This window comes from Rana temporaria, chromosome 4 (assembly GCF_905171775.1).
Source record: "Rana temporaria chromosome 4, aRanTem1.1, whole genome shotgun sequence".
NCBI classification, from domain to species: Eukaryota; Metazoa; Chordata; class Amphibia; order Anura; family Ranidae; genus Rana; species Rana temporaria.
In genome coordinates, this window is record NC_053492.1 from 273117533 (window position 1) to 273141091 (window position 23559).

Sequence of the window (23559 nt, forward strand, 5' to 3'; positions counted from 1 at the left end):
GCAATAATCATTTTCCACCAATTGTATTACCTACATTTTCTTTAAAAACAATAAATACCCTGATATTCAATCAAAACCTCAGATGGCAGCATTCAAAAGGATACTCTCACCATACAAAACAGTATCTGGTTTAAAATACGCACATTGAAATAATATCAGACGCATAAGCTCACCCAACATGTTTCATCCAATAAGGCTTCATGAGGGACTAAGAAAATGGCACTCCCTATATTTTATTCAAAATGTTTTCCCTATAGATACATTTAAAAATGGACAAAGCACGCTAAGCTGCTGTACAATCTTTTAAGCATCTAAAGACATCAATTTGAGGTATCTGACCAACTGAAACAGTGCAATAATATTCAAGAGGCAACAACTTGTTTGACCAAATATACAAGTGTATTTAAGCAAACACAAACATTTTTACGATTTAGTGGATTTATTTAATTTAGTGGCACCTGTAATACATGACTTTTGGAATCAGTGCATACCAAAAGGAAAAAAAAAAAAAAAAAAAAAAACATTAAAACATTCATGAAGGGACACTTATGAGGAAATCTGCCTGGATGTTGTAGGTGCAGAAAAAGACTTGGTACAAAACAATTTGACATATGTTTATAAGACTTCCACATAGAAAAACCTCCTTATGAATGGATTGCCAATAGCATCTGCTGTTGAAGCAAATGTTTCAGTAACGGAATCTCATGACAGTGACTAAATGGTTAAAACACATATATCCATACTGGCTGGCACTGTACTGGCTGTAATTGGAAAGTCAGATCTCTGACCAACAATGCAAGGCAGCAAGAGATCAGCCATGGTGTTTCCAGATTGCTGTACATTTCCCTCCACATTTGGATGCAAGCCCATTAACAGGTCTCCTTTATCAGTGGATTGTTGAATGATTACAGAGATTTTCCACCACGTTATAACATCTTCTGAGCCGATAAGTACTTCTCATGCAAGAGAATGCTTGTTGTTACCCGGGAGTTCACCCCTACACTGCCAGCTTATTGCAATTGGTTGCATCGCTTGCAAATACTGGGCCGTGTATGGCCGGCCTTAATGATGCTGATATAGTAATAAACTAAAAAACTCAACCTAAAAATATACAGTATAAAAAGGTTTGAACATATACAGAAGTGACACCACAAAGATCATGTCACAAACAAGAAAAACTATATATTTATAAATAGCAATTTGGCTACTATGTACATTTTTCAAAGCTTTATCGAGCAATATATAATAGTGCAGTTGCAAAAAAAAGGACACCTATCTCACAAAACTGTTCATACATAAAACAGTAAAAAGGACTATTTGTAAGTATCTCCCTGTCCTTATTGATGGAGTGCCTATTTCTTTAGAACTGTCCTTTCACTCACATTTTGGCTTTCAAGAACAGTCTAGAGCAGAGGGTCTCAAACCAATCCAAAGGTTTTGCCAACAAAACAGGTTTTGTGGAATCCTTCCCTCTAACACAGCTTGGTCAATCACCAAATGACCTCTATATCTTTTCTATGTGCTTTTGTCAAGAGACCCATAGAACTGTTGGCAAGACTTAAGAACATTTTTGAGAGCCTCTGATCTAGATAAGAGGCATCATGGGACAAAATCAGGTCAGTGTGAGACACTGGAGGCTTCATTTAATGACAGTGCAAAGAGCAATTAGAAATTACATTTTAATAGTCTAGTGACATTTAAAGCTGAACTACAGGCAACAGATAAATATAAAGCCCCTCTCCTACCCTATTAAATGAAGAAAAAGAAAGAAGATGTTCTCCTTGCCTTACACCATTATGGAGATATCGTAAGATAAAATGCCTGTGACGTCATTAGGGAGTCTCCTTTAGACGTATTCCTAGCCAAAGCCAACAGGAGGGGCTTCCAGAAAACCCCACTTGTCTTCTGGTACTTGTAGGGTGCCCTATGAGAGCTAGTGTGAGCGTTTACAGGGTCAATGACAGGGGAACAAGAAACTCCCCTGTCATGTCTACCGCATCCTGCTGTACGAAGTGTTTTTGTATTCTAAAAACCTAAGGTTTCTTACATCAGCTGGAGCAATCTTCCACAGTTCGAACCTCACACAAACAGTGCTAAATATTATTATATGAGCGTAAAGAACATTTGCTGTAGTAGGATATGATCTGAATGTGGTCACTGCAGGAGAGGAGTGGACAGTCGTTTTATTTATGTGCAAGTTTCTCAATCGGAATTAGGGAATCTTATCAGCTAATTGACTAAGCTGGATAAGAAACTACAGAGTTGTCAGTTTAAAGCCCCGTACGCAGGAGTTGAATGTCAGATGGAACTGACTGTGTTGATGGGGGAATCAAGCAATTTTCTTTCCTGCAACCTGTGGTCGCAGGAAAGAAAATCGTGCCGCCTATGGCCGGCTTAAACCCCACCAACTGCACCTAGCAGGCAGTGTTGATCAAATGTGTAAAACAGGAAACATGTGCTTTTTGGATTTTAGAAGGTGGCCTATATAGTTAATTTAAAGCGGGGGGTCAGCAAGCTGTAGATCGCGATCTACCAGGATATAGTGGACAGGCGACGATCTCAGTCTGGGCTTGCTGGCCCACCATTTCAGCGCATCAAAACAGAGTGCAATGCAATTTGTAAAGCTGGAGCTGTAGTAGTGAGCAAGAGCCACATAAGCCAATGCCTCCTCTGTAGTGGTGGCTCCTGTCCCATGCGGAGTGATACCAAAAGCAACCTACCTCTTATCCCACCACTAGTGGTCTTCAGAGTGGTGCCAGCAGCAGCAAAGAAGAGAAGAGATCAATGTGAAGAAAAACACTGGACATTAGTATAGCCATAGACTTCTGTTATATCCTGCTGTTTTACCACCCCCAACGTTGTGTTAACGAGCCCTAAGGGTGCCGCTGCCGAATACAACTAACGGCTCATTCACAGGCGCAGCAGCCACTGCTACTCTTCTGAAAAGCGATCCCTGTGTGTTTGACAGGTGGTGAGTAGGCAATATGTTGCCTTCTCACCACCCGATTTAAACCCATGACTGCCATGCAATGCATGCATTTGCGACACAGTGGTACGGCAATTAGAGGTGCCCAGTGATCTTTGACTTCTCCCGTGTTGTTCAGGTAGATCACATCTTGCCTACCCTTGATTTAAGGGATCCGCAAGCCAGAGAAGGAAAAAAGAAGAACACATTTGTTAAAAATTGTGGGGTTCCCTAAATGTTTGTAACAAATTAGTTTGCCTGGAGTTCACCTTTAAATGCAAATATCCAGTTAATTATTACTGAAAGCAGAAGTTTACTCTGGTGTAATTTTCCCCATTCTCTGTGGTTATGATGCTGTCTCAGAATTTGTCTGTCAGCCCCAGTGAATGCCAAAGGCATTTAAATAATGCCATTTAAAAAAAAAAGTCTCTTCCCATTATCTTTTACCCAATACCTTTTAAATAAAGCCCTATATCTGGAACACATACTAAATCTGTCTAGTGAACCTGTTAAAAAGTGTGGACATAATTCAATATCTTCATACTGCATGTACGGGACAGAAAAAAAACAAAAAAAAAAGACAGTCAACAAAATCGTTTAAATAAAAAAAAAATAGCTGTAAAAAGCAGAAAGCTCTTTTACTGCATGACGGAACATACCAAAATAAAAAAAAAACACCACTCCAGAGTGATTGTACTGGGCCAAGGTAGCTCTGAAAGTGTTCAAGAAAGAAATGTATAACGATCTAATCATTATTTTGCATAAAATGCTTCCTTCTGCCACTTGCATTAATTGTACCTTGTCTAGCACTTTCAGTAACGGTGCTGAAATTCCCTTACTTTGTCAGTCACATTATTTTACTAATGCCTGACATGCAGACCAGAACACCTTTAATGTTGAAAGACGTGCTTTGGTGCTTACAATATGGGAAAATAAAATAAAACTAGAAAAGAAACATGCAAGTGTCAAGGTATGGCTCTTAGTGGATAAAACGAGACAGGATTTATGCACATGTAAAACTGCTCCGACAAACCCTGAGGAAACCGCATTGGAGGTACTAATATCCTGACCCCCTGTGAGACTGCAGCTGGTCTCGTCCACTAGAGTGAATAATCGGTCTCTTTCACCATAGACACCAGATATGAGCCCTACGACAGGGACTCTGAAGAATATGCTAGCTTGGAAGCGGTGTCCCCTGAAAGTGAATCACTTGTTGGCTCCAGGTCCCCATTTTCATGTCCTTCTACATGATGCTTCTGGTCAAATACTAGAAGAAAACACATAAGATATGCTGAAAGAAGAATATCCCCAAGAACACAGTATACAAAAGCCAAAGAAGAGTGTTTTATGATGAAAACTGGTGGTGAAAAACTATCTACTTTATAAAAACATTTTGTGATAGACCTGGGTAGGAGAATGATTTTTCATTCCAAATCTATTAGTACTGTCAAGTTCATCAGCTTCCCGTGCAACAGATAGACCCGATTAATCCTCAATGTCAAATTTCAGGTTTCATTTTGGGTTGGTAAAAGGCTGCGGATTAATAAACAAAATTATACAAAAACCTAGGTCGTCTTTCTGTTCCACATCTTACCCCCGTGGGGGTCTATGCCCCGAAGTAGATGCAAATACCTGTATTATACAGGTATCTGCACCCCCCTCCCCCTGAAAGGTGCCAAATGTGACACTGGAGGGGGGGGGGGGGGATTTTTGTGTGGACCTCCGCTTTAAGTACTAGATACCCTCCAAGTAGTGTTAATTCCACAAGTTAATGCCAACAGCCATGCCCCTGTGGGCAATCCTTCTGAATCTGACCTTTATTCTCCATACTTGTGTTCTTTCCTAATATGGCCCACACAGAAATTTCTAATTAATAAAAATCAGGAAATATCTTATTCCCAATTCCCCTCTGGAAATCACCTGCTACTAAAATACTCATGTGTGCATTTTAGCTTTTTCACTTGCTCGGGTCATGCAAAACCATTTACAAGGTTATAGGAATAGGAATTTGGGAAAACCACTCTTAAAAGGAGTTGTAAAGGAAACATTGTTTTTCCCTAAATAGCTTCCTTTACCTTAGTGCAGTCCTCCTTCACTTACCTCATCCATCCATTTTGCTTTTAAATGTCCTTATTTCTTCTGAGAAATCCTCACTTCCTGTTCTTCTGTCTGTAATTCCACACAGTAATGGGAGGCTTTCTCCCTGGCGTGGAGAAAGCCTCTTGAGGGGGGAGGGGGCAAGCAGGAGTGTCAGATCGCCCACTAACACACAGCTCCTTTCTCTATCTGCAAAGTAGAGAGTGTCCCGACTTGCCTGCTCGCCCCCTCCCCCCTCAAGAGGCTTTCTCCACACCAGGGAGAAAGCCTTGCATTACTGTGTGTAGTTACAGACAGAAGAACAGGAAGTGAGGATTTCTCAGAAGAAATAAGGACAATTAAAAGCAAAATGGAAGGATGAGGTAAGTGAAGGACTCCACTAAGGTAAAGGAAGCTATTTAGGAAAAAAAATATTTCCTTTACAGCCCCTTTAACAAAGCCCTCTATAAACAATACCTGTGGCAACAGAGGTCAGTAAGGATTTGTTTTAAAGCGCTTTACTGCTTGCCAACAAATATGTAAATACTTTAATAGTCCATAGTTTGAACACAGGTGCACTTTAAAAAGGGAGAAAATGTCCAACTACATAGACTGGTTCAACATATGGCAATGGTTACCCAGGTCCATATAACAAAAAAAAAAAAAAAAGGGGGGGGGGGGGCAAAGCCTTTCTATACCGTATTTGCCAGCGTATAAGACGACCCCCTAATTTCCCTGCTAAAATGTTGGTTTTGGGATATACTCACTGTATAAGACGACCCCCTTCCTACTAGTCATGCCTCGCCTCACCTCACTGTGCCATTACATGCCTCACTGTGCCACCATTACATGCCTCACTGCATACCTCACTGTGCCATTGCATGTCTCGACGATCCCTTACCTTATCCCTGACATGCAGAATCTGTCAGACCGCGGCCATCCATTTTTCAAAAGCCGCGCCTCCTCCTCATGCTGTTCCTATCTGTGATAGGCGGAACACTCAGCTTCCCAGGAGACACTGTGTTCAGTGTTCCGCCTATCATGGATGCCCTCTCGTCTGAGACCGAGGACGAGAGGGCATCCGTGATAGGCGGAACACTGAACAGAGGCTCTGCTGGGAAGCTGAGTGTTCCGCCTATCACAGAACAGCAGAAGGAGGAGGCGCGGCTTTTGATAAAATGGACAGCCGCGGCTGCATGTTAGGTTACCGGCGTATAAGACGACCCCTGACTTTTAAGAAGAATTTCAGGGGTTGAAAAGTCGTCTTATACGCCGGAAAATACAGTAGTTTGTTTTGCCAAATCCTTTGGATCACCATTTCAAAACATCTAAAACAGGGGTGTCAAACTGGCGGCCCTCCAGCTGTTCCGAAACTACAAGTCCCATCATGCCTCTGCCTGTGAGAGTCATGCTTGTAACTGTCAGCCTTGCAATGCCTCATGGGACTTGTAGTTTTGTAACAGCTGGAGGGCCGCCAGTTTGACACCCCTGATCTAAAAAAAAAATGAGACCTTCCCAAAAACTTTACATCCTTTGCAATTGTGGTGCTATAGGGCCAAGAGCCACATCTTTTGAGTTCTATCCTTATATGTATAATATAACACCAAGGCATTTATCGACTACTCCTCTCTGAACCACCTCGGATATTGTTTAACTATATAAAACATATGTGTTAAAATAAATAAAGCCAGATGTTCTCTATAGAATCTTATTTTATTACAGTTTGTTTACCAACTTCCTAACCATCTTTTCAAAATAACCTCTTATATCCTGTATGAGGATTATGGCAAACAACTGACGTACCGTTCCTAAGAAAAAACAAAAGAAAAAAAAACACAGCAACTCTGCACCTGTTGATAACACTGTTACATCAGCATGCAAAATGGGGTTCCCAATACAAGAGTCTCAGTGGTATAGAACAAAACCATTTTTTAAATAAAGAGGGGTAGTGTAGTACACTTACTGCAGGTTAATAAAGGAGACTGTATGAGGGGTTTGGGGCCGTTTTATTTTAGATTATTGCGAGTGTGTGAGCACTCTGATGACAGCAGCACCTGAACTACCTAGTAAAAGCACTTCTCAGCTTACATGAGAAGTCATTCAAAATCAACAAATGAGCCACACAAATAGCCACTCATCCATGTTGTTTAAGGACACACAGATTGGCTTAAAAAAAAAAAAAAAAAAAAAATCCACAATAGATTTTAGCCTTCTATCATCCTAATCGGAGTGTGACCAGTGAACAATGCAGCTTGAAAAAGCCATTCTTTTTTTTTGATAATATTCAAATAGACAACTATAGATTTGGTACAATTTTGTCACCAGCCCCCCCCCCCCCTTCCCTCCAGGAACAGGGACAAAGTAAGCATTGGATAGGTTGGGCTAGATTCAAAGGGGTTGGTGGTATGCCGTCAAAGTGTGGTAAAGGCACAAGGATTTTTTCCCTTATGCATTTTATGGTTAAAAAAAAAAACCTGTGTACAGGGGCCCCTCTAATACATAGCTGACCCCCCTCTAAATCCAGTGATGTCCACGAGAGCCTTGCCTCTCCAGGGAATCGCACTCTTGATTGTCTCTAGCTGCTGTCAATCACAGCAAGTGAGCCAATCAGGAGATGGAGGTGGCAGGGCCAAGCCACAGTCACGTGTGTGCGAATGGACACACGTGACACAGCTCTAATGGTTTATGCAAATTACTGTATGCATTTTATTTACCTCGTAGGGGTTTAGCATCACCACTTCCTTCTTTGTTGTTAGGTGCCGCAGGGTTAGCTCCTCCTTCCTCTAGCTCATCAAGATACAAGCGATAACGGTGTCCACTTTCATCTTCATACTCTACGTTTTCATCATCAGAGTCTATTTCTGGAGCAACATACACTACTTCAAACTCAATCTCTCCCCTCTGAAAGAAATGAGAGCGAATGATAGTTCACAATTTTTTTTCCAGTAGCAATATTAAAAAAAATAAAAAAATCTGTTTGGGGGATTTCAAGAGGTGTTTACCAGGCATAAAACAAGTACCTACAGCATTTGCAATAAAAAATAAAATGTATGATTTCTAAAGGAGTACGCAGCCACATTAATGAATGTCTTTTATATCTGCCAGTATGCATTTGTAATGCTGCATAACATAAAGCCATGCAGGTTTTACATTAATAGCCTGTGGCATTTACAGTGTTTCAATATGAAAGTCTTGTTAAAATATTACAGAGTTCAGTGTGCTCCAGGAAGAATTACACGTCTTGACCTACTTGCACTGTACTTCAGAACAAGGAAACGGATGTAACAACCATAAAATATATCTTTATTACTATCTTTTATCTAGAATACCTTCCCTATACGCAGCTAAATAGAATGTGCTCCAACTGGTAAGACTACATCCAGTACACAACTCTTACTTCATGTTTATCTGTCCTAAAGTAAAATGCTAAGCAATGCACATTCCATTGGAAATGTAATTCTGAGTCCTCTCTTCATACATCTACATTTAAGAAAAGGTGGCAGAATCACATCTCTTTGTATTTACCTTGATGCATTTAAGAAGTGTAAACTAAGTGCACCATTCACATCCTTTTCACTCTGTTTTTTAGGGCCAGATCCACAACGAGCGGCCGTAACTTAACTTTTCCTATTTAAGTTACACCGCCGCAAAATCCCTACCTAAGTGCCCGATCCACAAAGCACTTACCTAGAAATTTTCAGCGGTGTAACTTAAATCCGTCCGGCGCAAGGCGTGCCCAATCTAATGGGGCGAGTCCCATTTAAATTAGGCGCGCTCCCCTGCCGGATGTACTGCGCATGCTCCCGACGCGATTTTCCCGACGTGCTTTGTGCGAAGTTACGTTACGCCGAGTTTTGTGAATCGCGCCGGGTAAAAAAAGAGATGCGGTGGGGAAAAAAAAAAATGTAAAAAAAAAATTGGACAGCGTCGCGGGAAAGAAGGGTCTACTTTTACATGGTGTACTAACTTTACACTTTGTAAAAGTAGCCCTAATTTTGCGTTTGCAAACTAACTTACGGAGACTTCACGAAGGGAAACCGCTTTTTGGATCTCCGTAAGTGCTAATTTGCATACCCGACGCGGAATTTCGACGAGAAATGCCCCCAGCGGCGGCCCGAGGTACTGCATTTTAAGATCCGACAGTGTAAAACTATTACACCTGCCGGATCTTAGGAATATCTATGCGTAACTGATTCTGTGAATCAGTCGCATAGATAGAAACAGGGATACGACGGCGTATCAGTAGATACGCCAGCGTATCCCTTTTGTGGATCTGGCCCTTAGTGTTTGAGTTCAGTTCAAATGGTTGCAGCCGTTCGTTAATTTTTACAAGTGTCAAACATATCCCCACATATAGTAGCGCATAAGTATTTTTACACCAAAAAAATCCCTGGAGCTAGAGCACATCCAGCCACTAATACAATTGAATGGTTGTATGCCGCTGTGCCCAGGTAAATGCTGACGGCTTCTGCACCTCTCCTCAAACACAAAAGTGGCATGTTCTGGAAGGATAGCCATACACACGTGTTGGTAAATGCTGATGTAGAAGCCATTGGCATTTACTCGAGCACGGCCACAGTCATTCGCTCTTATTGGAAGGTGTACACTGCACCCCAGGTGTCAAAAAGCACCTGTGATTTTACGCCTTAGTACACCGAAGCTGCAAAGTGTCTGTGTGCATGAGACAGTTTTTTTTTTCCTTTTTACATTCCTTTTAATCAAGTTAACCTGTCACATACCAGGGCATTTCAAAGGGCGTATGACTGAAAATTCGTAACATGCACAAGTTACATTCCATGGCAAATTAATCATAATTCTGCAATTTATACCGCTTATAATGGTTTTATGGCTTCTAAACAATGTTATATAGTTACATAGATGTAAGTGTAAGTTGAGCAGCCTAAATTAAAGCCAACGACACAGAGGTGAATCTGCCACTAGCAACAAACTGGCAGGGGCAAAAAAAAAAAAAAAAAAAATACAAGTGGTAAACCAAAATGTATTTCTTTAAACAAAATTCAGCATCTCAGAAACAAATATGTGCAGGAAACTTTAAGATATTATATTAAAAAGTGTTTACTAAACCCAGGACCCTGCATTCACTATATCTGGTCTCCCACAGTACATGGAAATGCAATTATATTAGTAAATATAAACAGCTAAATACCTTTTCTCATCAGCAGTATAGAGCATTCATGACTATCAGTGTCTGGTTGAAGCTTGTAGGAGTTTTTATTCTCCTCTGGTTGTCCTATGAGGCTGCATGACCCTGACCCTCTGTCTGGACAGCGATGATTGGCCCTGTGCTGATCGCATGTACCTTCCCCCAAAAAAACGCTCTAGCAATACATACCAAACTGATCTTGTGCAGAGTGCCCCCAAGGCTCTGTTTTATCAGAAGATGGATTTGGGACAGTGGCAGAAAAGGAGGGACAGAGAAGGCAGGATCAAAACAGCCTTTTTACACAATTCAGAGGATTAACCACTTAGGTTCCACACTGAACAAGCATGCTTTACGGTTGAGGGTTTACTAACACTTTAAGCAAAAACACCTCCAAGGTAACACCTGCAATAGTAAACTAACCGCAATAGACTTACCACCAATTGCATTCTTTCAACAGTACAACACTGTGGATTGAAATTACTGATTTTAAACCAAAATTACCTGCTGGGACAGGATAGTAACTGCTTCCTTGTGTTTAGCGTCTCTCAAATTTATGCCATTTACTGCCAAAATTGCGTCACCAACATGAAGTCCACCACAGCGGTCAGCTGGCTGTGCCGGGTGAATTTCTGATATAAGAATTGGTACTCCATGTTCCTTTCCACCCTAAACAAATAACAAAATAAGTAGTAAGGAAATGTATGTAAATACATGTTGCCCTAGCAAGAATATAATTTCATGAACACAGCTCTGTTCAAGGCAACAAAAGCAATAACAGTAGCTGACCAATTAACTGATAATTCTAGTTTAAAAAAAAAAAAAAAAAAAGAAGAAAACCATTTAATCCAGTTTTTGATTGAAAAAATGAAAATTAACTGTATTTGTACATACAATTAGCAAATGCACTCCTATGACCCCCTGCACAGCACTCCTCAGTGTGCTACTGCTCTCTCGTTGTCCAATCCTGGCCAAACTGGATCCTGGATCAAGTTAAATAGCTCAGCTGCACAACAGACTGAAGAGGTCTTGGGCAGCACTGTCTGGCAGATCCTAGATAAGATTGATTCCAAGAGATCTTTCAGTGGGCAAGACAGTTCACATTTATGCAATTCAACTGTGTAGCCTAGTGCTTGCCTGGAGTTAAGCATTAAAACAAAAGGATGTAGCCTACTATTATAAACAAAAATGAGGTGCTTTTATTGTGCCGTCTTTTGCAAAAGCCTTGCAAGAGCAATAAAAGGAGCAGACACTTAAATAGCTGCTATTAAAAACGCACGTTTTCATTTTGTTCCTGAATTCCCCAAATTAGGCCCCAGCCCCCATGACCAGACAGCTGTATAAGATGACGTATTTTTGGCCTCTCACACAGCTGAGGTCACTGCGATTGATTTACTTAAAAGTGGTCATTAAGCTACCATCTCATTTACATCATCCCCTCTGTCAGATAAATAGCTGTATCCTAGTGCCTGTGCTTTATAAATAAAAAGACGATTTCTATCAGCAATTATGCGACTTCAGGCTCTCTGCTCTCCCAGTCTGATAGCTCCAGTGGGTGGGGCAGAGATTCCCCTGCTGACATCAGCTGGGGAGGAGAGCCTGGAGTCATGTGATCGCTGGGAGACGCTGTTAAAAACAGGTAGAAATGTATTGTATATAAAATAATATAAAAATCAGATGTTTTGAAGCAGCAGGGAGGGATGCAGCGCAGCGCTAGTGAGAGCCGACAGGCAAGGAAGGGAAAGGGAGGGGAGGAGGATGACAGAGGGAGACACAGGAGAGCTGCGGATGACAGAGGCATGTAAACTAACCACAGTGTCAGAGTTCAGCAGCCATGATAAACCGTGGTCAGTTTACGGGGGGAGGGCAGAAACTGGCAGAACTAGCTAGGTGTTACATGGGGCCAAATGACACCGCACAAGCACTGTGCTGTGCTGTACAACATGCTTTAAGGGAACAGGGTAAATTTTTTTTTTTTTTAAGTCAGCAGCTACAAATACTGCAGCTTCTGACTTTTAATATAAAGACACTTATCTGCCCAGGGAACCGGCAATGTCCTCACCCAAAGCCGACCTGTCCCTTGGCTCTGGGTGCAGACACCGACATCCTTACCTTATGGCTTCACAGCCTGTTTCCTACTTTGCATGCGCAAGACGTGCTGCGCGATCTGAATGGTCCCTGCTGTCTTCTGGGACCTATGTCTCCCAGAAGACTGCGAAAGGGGGCAGACATTGGTTTTTATGCTTTGTGTGGCTAACTACGCAATCAGCTTCCAGGTTTTATTGTCAAAACTTAAAGTGGTTCTAAACCTTCATCTTTTTTATATTAATAAAATAACAAACATGGTATACTTACCTGCTCTGGGCAGTGCTTTTGCACAGAGCAGCCCCAATCCTCTTCTTCTGGCGTCCCCCACATACGCTCTAGGCCTCTCCACTTCGGCGGGTGCCCTCATGGAAAGCGACTTTTCGTGCATGCTCACTCCAGGGTCCTGCTGCTGCATTCACGGACATCCCCCCGCCTCACAGCATTTGATTGACAATCTGCCCAATGAGGGGCGAGACAGAGGCGAGATGGATCAGATCGGGCTTAGGCAAAAAAACAAAAAAGGGGGGGGGGGTTGGGGCTGCAGCACAGAAGTTTTTTCACCTTCATGCAAAACCTTAAGGCTTTAGAAGCACTTTAATTGAACAGGCTCAAGTTTGAAGCCGATTGGCTACCATGCACAGCTGCACCAGATTTCGCACGCTCCAGTTTTAGCGAATAAACCCCACTATGTCTACCCCTTTTTTTTGTTTTTGCAAAGGTGGGAATACATTTTTTTAAATAAATAGTATATATGCAAGATCCATACTACTTACTGTAATAGATATACCAAGTCCTTCATGATCTTCTTTAACCAGAATAACTTTTCTGATTGGCCCAACTCCTTGACTTTTCTTTAGGCATTCTGGGTCCTGCTAATGCATAAGAAAACATCTATAACCTTGTACAAATATGTGATACATACCAATTAATGCAATTAGCTTTATGCAACAAGTCTCATCAATGAATGTTAATGTTTTAAAGGGTTTGTTTAGTGTAGTTTGCAAATATATGTGCTTTGCAATTATATACACTATATTGTCAAAAGTATTAGGACACCTGCCTTTGCACGCACATGAACTTTAATGGCACCTTAGTCCATAGGGTTCAATATTGAATTGGCCCACCCTTTGCAACTATAACAGCTTAACAGCTTCAACTCGACAGGAGGGAGGGGCCAGGAGCACAGGACAAGGACAGAAGAGGATCGGGTATGACTTTTTTTTAAAAAGACAAAAGAAGAGAGAATTATGGTATCAGTTTAAGAGTTCCCTTCACTGGCACTAAGGGGTCAAGCCCAAACCCGAAAAAAAAAAAAAAAAACACATCATAATTTTCCCTCCACCAAATGATTTGGAAGAGTGCACAAAGCAAGGTCCATCGCTTGGATGAGCGAGTTTGGGGTGGAGGAACTTGACTGGCCTGCACAGAGCACTGTCCTAAACCCGATAGAACACCTTTGGGATGAATTATAGTTTGAGATTATGAGCCAGGCCTTCTCGTTAAACATCAGTACCTGACCTCACAAATGCGCTTCTGGAAGAATGGTCAAACATTCCCATAGACACACTCCTAAACCTTGTGTACAGCCTTTCCAGAAAAGTTGAAGCGGTTATAACTGCAAAGAGTGGGCCAACTCAATATTGAACCCTACAGAATAAGATTGGGATGCCATGTGCGTGTAAAGGCAGGTGTCCCGATACTTTTGACAATAAAGTGTATCTACAAAGGGGCAGCTATATTTTCCCATAATAGATCAGGACTAGGCTTTCTGCTTAGCGGGTCTGCAAGGTGAGTGTGAGCGAGTGAGAAACTTGTAAAGCGCAACACATGCGAACTGAATCGCCTCTAGGCGACCACTGATTAACTGTTCTTCTCTTTGTATGCCTATATTTACTAGCAGTTTATTTCCCACACCACCTGTGGCACATGCTCAGTTGTACACTTACAGCTGTAGAAGATTGAAGAGTGGAGATTGCCCTGCCAGGGTAATACAACGGCATTTTGCATGCCTGACAGACTTTCTAATGGCTGAACGAAGAAAATGGTGGTGCTAAGTTTGCTATAATCTGCTGTATGGGAAGTACTCCTGTGGCCCCATTCCCCTTCAGTACTGCATAAATAATTGAACCAAAAGCAAGGTAATTTGTGCTAAACTGCAGTGTAAGGGGATACCCAAACATGGCTATGTAGTGTAGCAGTCTCATCCAAATCAAAAGACTGCCAAAACTGAATTAAGAATCCGCTCGCAGGTAGAAGAGACCACATACCGGTATTTGTATTTTATTTTAAACTAGGTAATAAACTGCCTAAAATGCAGCTTTCCAGTGGCTGTAAAGCTAAAAATATATTTTACTTTAATGCATTTTCTGTATTAAAAGGCAAAATAAAAAAACAAAACACACCCACCCCCCTTTAAAACCTTTTAAAGCGGGAGTTCACCCATTTAAAAAAAAAAAAAATAAATCTCCCCTTAGCTTCCTGCTCGTTCGGTCTAGGGGAATCGGCTATTTATATTAAAATATGTGCAGTACTTACCCGTTTTCGAGCTGCATCTTCTTCCGTCGCTTCCGGGTATGGGTCTTCGGGAGCGGGCGTTCCTTCTTGATTGACATTCTTCCGAGAGGCTTCCGACGGTCGCATCCATCGCGTCACTCGTAGCCGAAAGAAGCCGAATGTCGGTGCGGCTCTATACTGCGCCTGCGCACCGACGTTCGGCTTCTTTCGGAAAATCGTGACGCGATGGATGCGACCGTCGGAAGCCTCTCGGAAACCTGTCAATCAAATTGTCAAAAAAATAAATAGCCGATTCCCCTAGTAATAACGAGCAGGATTCTAAGGGGGAAAAGTGCCCTCTAAGGGTGAACCCCCGCTTTAAATAGTAGCCCCTCACTACTCAGAGCAGTGGGAGCCATTGGATCCTGCTGCTGTCAGTCAAAACCTGCAAGCAGAGAGCATAAGCAGGGTAGAGCCAGGCTGTGTGTCTGAACAGACGCAAACAGCCCAGCTCGGAGTCAAGCAGGCACGAGTGCCCCCAAAAGAAGCATATTCCTATAGCGAGCACTTGGTGGGAAATAAGGGGGGGGGACAAGCCAGAAGAGGATCAGGGCTGCTCTGTGGTTTTACACTATGTGGGTCTCCTTATTCTAATTTTATGGTGGATTCCGTGGAATATATGGATGGTATCGACTGAACATATATTGGAGATCTTCTAAGATTCCAACCAAGTTGTGTTTGTGTTAAAGCCTATATGATGAGATTACTATGTACGGGCTAATTTGACTCTGTAATAGGGTCCATTTGGTCCGGTAAGAGTCCATTCTTAAAGGGTCACTAAAGGAAAAAATTTTTTTAGCTGAAATGACTGTTTACAGGGCACAGAGACATAATAGTTAACTGATTCCTTTTAAAAATGATTAAAAATAGATAAAAAAACAATCATATAATGTGCCTGCCGTGTAGTTTCGTTTTTGCTGTTGTTTGCTGGTTCTCTGATGTACAGAGAGCCACTAGAGGGCAGTCAGCCAATAGAGAGCAGTGATACTTTGTCTAAAACTCCTCAGCACCAATCCAGTTTCGTTTTACACACAGCTCCTTGATTAGTGACCACCGTGAGAAATCTCCCAGTACTGTGGTTATCAGGAAACAGGCAACCAGGAAGTGTCCAGAACAGAGAGGATTTACAGCAACATCAAAGCAAAAACGAACCAAGAGCACATGAAACCAGGACTGCAGCAAGGTAAAGGAAGCTATTTAGCTAAAAAAAAAAATTCCTTTAGTGACCCTTTAATGGTGGTGATGAGTCCTGGATCAATACATTTCTAATAGCACAGCAGGAATTCTATAAATAACTTGGAATATCACAATATTTGTACACATTTCCCTTTTTAGATTTGTCACTGGATTACTTTTTGTTGTTCCTTTAGACTGCATTGTTTATGTTTCTTTTGATTACGTATTCACAACACGAATGGAGCAGCAATTTTTTTAAATTTTTTTGGTTACACGGTTTGTTTGACTGTTTTTTTACCGGTAGCTTTATTTTGCTCCTGCCGATTCGTAGTGTGTTCTTTGGCCGTTTACCCATTATCATCAAAAGTGAAAAGTAAAAGAGTAAAAAAAAAAAAATGGGGTTGTCCCCAGGAAAGTAATAGAGGGAATCTGGTCACTCTGGAACCAGAGTGCAATTTGGAGTTTACACAGTAAGTACTCCTATTCCACACTAATGTGACAGCACTGGGAATCTAAGAGACCACGCATCAATCATTGTCACTTTGAAGGAGGGGGAAAAGCGAAACACATGCTCTCCCATGTCTAGAATAACTTGAATTTAGCCTTTTAGGGCAGACAAAAATACCAACAGCAAGGGATGTAAAAGAAAGGCAATTATAACCTGTCGGTGAGCTTGCAGTTAAAGTAAAGCTGTTGCATTGTTTACTATGGTAAGGCACAAATTAACTTCACAAGACATCTGCCATGAGAAACAGAGTCTGCAATTGTTTACCTTCTGAAAATGCAAGTTGCTTGCCAACAAACCTTTACCCTTGGGCTACATTCACACCGAGACGCTGGTGGTAAAGCGCCGCTATTTTTAGCTGCGTTTTACGGTTGTGTTTGCTGCGATTTTCCGCCGCTAGCGTTGCGGTTTTAACCCCCACTAGCAGCCGAAAAAGGGTAAAAAAAACACAGCTTTGCAGCGTTTTGCGGGCGGGGTGGAGGCACGACCCCATTGCTTTCAATGGGCAGGGCGGCTATAGGAGCGGTATTTTTACAGCTCCTACCGCGCCTCAAAGATGCGGCTAGCAGGACTTTAAGCATCTCGCCAGCGCAACGCTCCAGTGTAAAAGCCATGAGGCTTTCACACAGGAATAGAAAGGAGCGGCTCTTTCTGGGTGCATTGCAGGCGCTATTTTTAGCGCAATAGTGCCTCAGTGTGAAAGCAGCCTTATACTTCAATACTGCAGGCACACTACGTTGGTCTGAGACCATTTTGACTACAGGTGTAATTGGTTTTTACTTTTAATAAAAGCATTAGCTCTCCTAGAGCCAAGATATGGATCATTGGAAATAATGGCCCAGCACAAACCCCACCCATCCATCTTTGAACATAGCAAAAAGAATTAAAAATGAAATATGTGCACTATATATTTTATAGTAGATTCAAGCAGGAACATGCATTCAAATTTTTCCTTACTCTAGTTTTAAAGTGCATCTGAGAAAAATACTCAGCATTAAACAGTGGATCTACAACGCAGTAAATAAGTAAATGCTTAAGGACTACTTGGTCTGAACCACTTCTGTATGTTTCATGCTGCATCCTCCTAAAACAATGACCTCCAAACGTGGCTCTTTGCTTGACTTTATCTGGCCCTTGAAGCATTATTCCTCCCACATTAACACCAACAATGGGGCACCATTCCTCCCACTGACACTGGGGCACCATTCCTCCCACTGACACTGGGGAACCATTCCTCCCACTGACACTGGGGAACCATTCCTCCCACTGACACTGGGGAACCATTCCTCCCACTGACACTGGGGAACCATTCCTCCCACTGACACTGGGGCACCATTCCTCCCACTGACACTGGGGAACCATTCCTCCCACTGACACTGGGGCACCATTCCTCCCACTGACACTGGGGCACCATTCCTCCCACTGACAAGGGGGCACCATTCCTCCCACTGACACTGGGGAACCATTCCTCCCACTGACACTGGGGAACCATTCCTCCCACTGACAATGGGGAACCATTCCTCCCACTGACACTGGGGAACCATTCCTCCCACTGACACTGGGGCACCATTCCTCCCACTGACACTGGGGAACCATTCCTCCCACTGACAATGGGGCACCATTCCTCCCACTGACAATGGGGCACCATTCCTCCCACTGACAATGGGGCACCATTCCTCCCACTGACACTGGGGAACCATTCCTCCCACTGACACTGGGGAACCATTCCTCCCACTGACACTGGGGAACCATTCCTCCCACTGACACTGGGGAACCATTCCTCCCACTGACACTGGGGAACCATTCCTCCCACTGACACTGGGGCACCATTCCTCCCACTGACAATGGGGAACCATATCTCCCACTGACAATGGGGCACCATTCCTCCCACTGACACTGGGGCACCATTCCTCCCACTGACACTGGGGCACCATTCCTCCCACTGACACTGGGGCACCATTCCTCCCACTGACAATGGGGAACCATTCCTCCCACTGACAATGGGGAACCATTCCTCCCACTGACAATGGGGAACCATTCCTCCCACTGACACTGGGGAACCATTCCTCCCACTGACACTGGGGAACCATTCCTCCCACTGACACTGGGGAACCATTCCTCCCACTGACACTGGGGCACCATTCCTCCCACTGACAATGGGGAACCATACCTCCCACTGACAATGGGGCACCATTCCTCCCACTGACACTGGGGCACCATTCCTCCCACTGACACTGGGGCACCATTCCTCCCACTGACACTGGGGCACCATTCCTCCCACTGATACTGGGGCACCATTCCTCCCACTGACACTGGGGCACCATTCCTCCCACTGACACTGGGGCACCATTCCTCCCACTGACACTGGGGCACCATTCCTCCCACTGACAATGGGGAACCATACCTCCCACTGACAATGGGGCACCATTCCTCCCACTGACAATGGGGCACCATTCCTCCCACTGACAATGGGGCACCATACCTCCCACTGACAATGGGGAACCATACCTCCCACTGACAATGGGGCACCATTCCTCCCACTGACAATGGGGCACCATTCCCCCCACTGACACTGGGGCACCATTCCTCCCACTGACACTGGGGCACCATTCCTCCCACTGACACTGGGGCACCATTCCTCCCACTGACACTGGGGAACCATTCCTCCCACTGACAATGGGGCACCATTCCTCCCACTGACAATGGGGCACCATTCCTCCCACTGACACTGGGGAACCATTCCTCCCACTGACACTGGGGAACCATTCCTCCCACTGACACTGGGGAACCATTCCTCCCACTGACACTGGGGAACCATTCCTCCCACTGACACTGGGGAACCATTCCTCCCACTGACACTGGGGAACCATTCCTCCCACTGACACTGGGGCACCATTCCTCCCACTGACACTGGGGCACCATTCCTCCCACTGACAATGGGGAACCATACCTCCCACTGACACTGGGGCACCATTCCTCCCACTGACACTGGGGAACCATTCCTCCCACTGACACTGGGGAACCATTCCTCCCACTGACACTGGGGAACCATTCCTCCCACTGACACTGGGGAACCATTCCTCCCACTGACAATGGGGAACCATACCTCCCACTGACAATGGGGCACCATTCCTCCCACTGACAATGGGGCACCATTCCTCCCACTGACACTGGGGCACCATTCCTCCCACTGACAATGGGGAACCATTCCTCCCACTGACAATGGGGAACCATTCCTCCCACTGACAATGGGGAACCATTCCTCCCACTGACACTGGGGAACCATTCCTCCCACTGACACTGGGGAACCATTCCTCCCACTGACACTGGGGAACCATTCCTCCCACTGACACTGGGGAACCATTCCTCCCACTGACACTGGGGCACCATTCCTCCCACTGACACTGGGGCACCATTCCTCCCACTGACAATGGGGAACCATACCTCCCACTGACACTGGGGCACCATTCCTCCCACTGACACTGGGGAACCATTCCTCCCACTGACAATGGGGAACCATACCTCCCACTGACAATGGGGCACCATTCCTCCCACTGACAATGGGGCACTATTCCTCCCACTGACAATGGGGCACCATACCTCCCACTGACAATGGGGAACCATACCTCCCACTGACAATGGGGCACCATTCCTCCCACTGACAATGGGGCACCATTCCTCCCACTGACACTGGGGCACCATTCCTCCCACTGACACTGGGGCACCATTCCTCCCACTGACACTGGGGCACCATTCCTCCCACTGACACTGGGGCACCATTTCTCCCACTGACACTGGGGCACCATTCCTCCCACTGACACTGGGGCACCATTCCTCCCACTGACAATGGGGCACCATTCCTCCCACTGACAATGGGGCACCATTCCTCCCACTGACAATGGGGAACCATACCTCCCACTGACAATGGGGCACCATTCCTCCCACTGACAATGGGGCACCATTCCTCCCACTGACAATGGGGCACCATTCCTCCCACTGACACTGGGGCACCATTCCTCCCACTGACACTGGGGCACCATTCCTCCCACTGACACTGGGGCACCATTCCTCCCACTGACACTGGGGCACCATTCCTCCCACTGACACTGGGGAACCATTCCTCCCACTGACAATGGGGCACCATTCCTCCCACTGACAATGGGGCACCATTCCTCCCACTGACAATGGGGCACCATTCCTCCCACTGACAATGGGGCACCATTCCTCCCACTGACAATGGGGCACCATTCCTCCCACTGACAATGGGGCACCATTCCTCCCACTGACAATGGGGCACCATTCCTCCCACTAATAATGGGGCACCATTCCTCCCACTAATAATGGGGCACCATTCCTCCCACTAATAATGGGGCACCATTCCTCCCACTAACACCAATGATGGGGCACCATTACTCCCACTGACACCAATGATGGGACATTAATCATCCCACTGACACCAATGATTGAGTAATTTTACCCCCAATGACGAGGCATGATTACTCCCACTGATACCAACAACGGGGCACCACCTAATACAAATGATGGGGCATAGGCAAAGTCTGCCCCCCCCCCCCCTACCCTAAAATACCCTTAGTTTAGAATGTTCGGAGACCCCTGTCATGCAGGTTAAAAAAAAAAAATTACTCTAGCTTTATGCTGGTATCCCCATACAGACTTTCAGTTACAAAGCTGGAGGAAGAATGAATGAATAAACTATGAGCATGCTGAGCAGCACGCTCGCAGCCCATTCAAACTACGAGTATGTCTGCCACAGTGGAAGACAGTACTTGTAGTCTTTCATTCACAGAACTGTTTTTAAAGAAGGACAGTGGGTGCGGGGAAAAGAACCCCCACCTGTTGTCACAATGCAGGGAGCGCTGTCGGCAGGAGGCAGGTGCATCCTAAAAACGTGAACTTATCCTTTAAGATTAGTTTAGTGCTCCAGTTGTGTGTATAGCAAGGCAGCTTTAAAAGTATTAGTAAACAAAAAAGGATAGTATACAATAGATATATCTATATTTTATTTTATAGAAAATGGCAAACTTACATGTCCTGGAGGAGTTGGCAGGGGGCGCTTCAAATCATTTCGCCCTCGGCAGGCTCTGATAACGGTTTTATGTCTGTGTAAGTGAATTTCAGCCTCAAGCTGATTCCATAGCTTGTCATGCGCAGGACCCTTCATATCTCGACCAAGCAACTGAATTTGCTGGACCCTTGATGTACATAGAGAAATAGAATTTAATTACAGCAGGTAAATAACATTTTCAGTTAGACTTTTAAAAGTGGCCATAATTGGTTTAATTTTCTGCATTATGGTTAAAATAAATAAATAAATAAATGCCTGTGATTAGTTCATCCCCCCCAAATACTTAACCAGGCCTGATCTCAATCCAGCACTGCTCTCTCTCTCGCTCCCCTCACTGGACACGGAGGCAGCTGCAGGAGCCATTGGCCGCTAAATCAAATCCTGTGAGGAGGGAGCAGGGGACAAGGCCAAGCCACACTGCATGTGTCAATTGACACACATAGCCTGGCTTAGGAGTGAGGTCACACAAGTACCTCCATAGTAAGCGGCTTACTATAGGGGACACAGGAGGAGCCAAATGCGCTGGCAGGTGACCAAAGAGGAGATTCAGAGCTGGTATAAAAAGCCAAGTATAAAATATATAGAGGCACTGCTATAATAAATATGTTGTGCAATACTGGCCACACCATCAGATTCTGCTATAAATCTAATCCGTCAGATCAACAAAACGCATCATCAGTGTAGGAAGAGGGTAAAAGTTACAGCTGCACGATTCTGGCTAAAATGAGAATAATTTTTTTTGCTTAGAATAAAGATAATAATTCCCTCACGATTCTCACAGCGCAACATCTTTCACATTATACAAAAAAATTGGGCCAACTAAAATAATTTTTTTTATACATTAAAGTGTATCTTATGCCCAAAAATTGCATTTAAAATACTTCTGCGCAAATACAGTGTGATATAAAATATTGCAACAACTGCCATTTTATTCTCTTAGGGGATTCCAAGAAATTTTCTAGCAAAAAATACTGATTTTAACTTGTGAGCAGCAAGTGTAAGAAAAAGGTTTAGTCTAAGGCTTCCTGTACACTGTTGCTGGTAAATGGACGTTTGGGAGCAGTTGGGCGTTTTTTTCAGCTGCCCCCGAATTCTCCATGTTATCTTATCAGTCCATGTACACAGGGTCGTTTAGACCCCTTTCACACTGAGCTGCCCATAGCTTTGGCGGTAAAATGCCGCTATTTTTACCGCCGATGCTATGGGCGGATTTGCAGCGCTTTTCGACTGCTAGCGGGGTGCATTTAGCCCCCGCTAGCGGCTGAGAAAGGGTTAAAACCACCCGCAATGCGCTGCTGAACTGATTTCAATGGGCAGCAGCGGTGGAGGACCGGTAAACATACCGCTCCAAAGATGTGGCTAGCAGGACTTTTTTTTACCGTCCTGCTAGCGCAACGCTCCAGTGTGAAAGCCCTCGGGCATTCACACTGGAGACAACGGAGCAGCTGTTTGAGGGTGAATTGCAGACGCTATTTTTAACGCTATAGCGCCTGCAATACAATCTCAGTGTGAAAGGGGTCTTATAGTTGTTTCTAGGTAGTTGCGTTTAGAAGCTTTTTTTTTGGAAAGCAAAGGAAAAAAATAAATAAAAAAAAATGCATTTGGGACGGATGTTCAGAGGCATTTGAAACGCCTGTAAACAGCTTGTGAATACGTTCTTAGGAATCCTAAGAAGGTTAATAGGCATAACGGTGTGTAAACCTGCGCTGTGCGGTCTGCGCTCCTGTGCAACTGTGTTTTATTACATTGCAGCTTGACTGCATAACAACTTTGATGGCATTTTTTACAGGATGAATGAAGCAGATGGCAGGAGAAGTCAGTGCGATGACAACAGCATCAAGTCTGTACATTGTTGCCCATCTTCAGTTACACTGTCTACAGATTGTCACTGCTCGGCAGAACTCTCCCCCCCCCCCCCCCTAATATATTCAGAGGATCCCCATTATCTG

The 23559-nt window shown here is 44.2% G+C and overlaps 1 protein-coding gene across 4 annotated transcripts in view; it reads right to left on the bottom strand.

The window, feature by feature from the left end:
- Positions 1–217: 217 nt before the first annotated feature.
- GOPC (golgi associated PDZ and coiled-coil motif containing) overlaps positions 218–23559 on the bottom strand; it is a 58850-nt gene continuing 35508 nt past the window's right edge. For 2 of the 4 annotated variants that reach the window (XM_040350302.1, XM_040350304.1), the window contains 5 exons: positions 21572–21737; positions 13064–13159; positions 10707–10871; positions 7756–7942; positions 218–4232 (listed from right to left, as the gene is read on the bottom strand). In XM_040350302.1, the coding sequence (XP_040206236.1) occupies positions 4114–4232; positions 7756–7942; positions 10707–10871; positions 13064–13159; positions 21572–21737 (733 nt within the window). In that variant the 3' untranslated portion in view covers positions 218–4113. Of the gene's footprint in view, positions 4233–7755; positions 7943–10706; positions 10872–13063; positions 13163–21571; positions 21738–23559 lie in introns of all 4 variants that reach the window. The other 2 variants (XM_040350301.1, XM_040350303.1) reach the window with 1 other exon arrangement.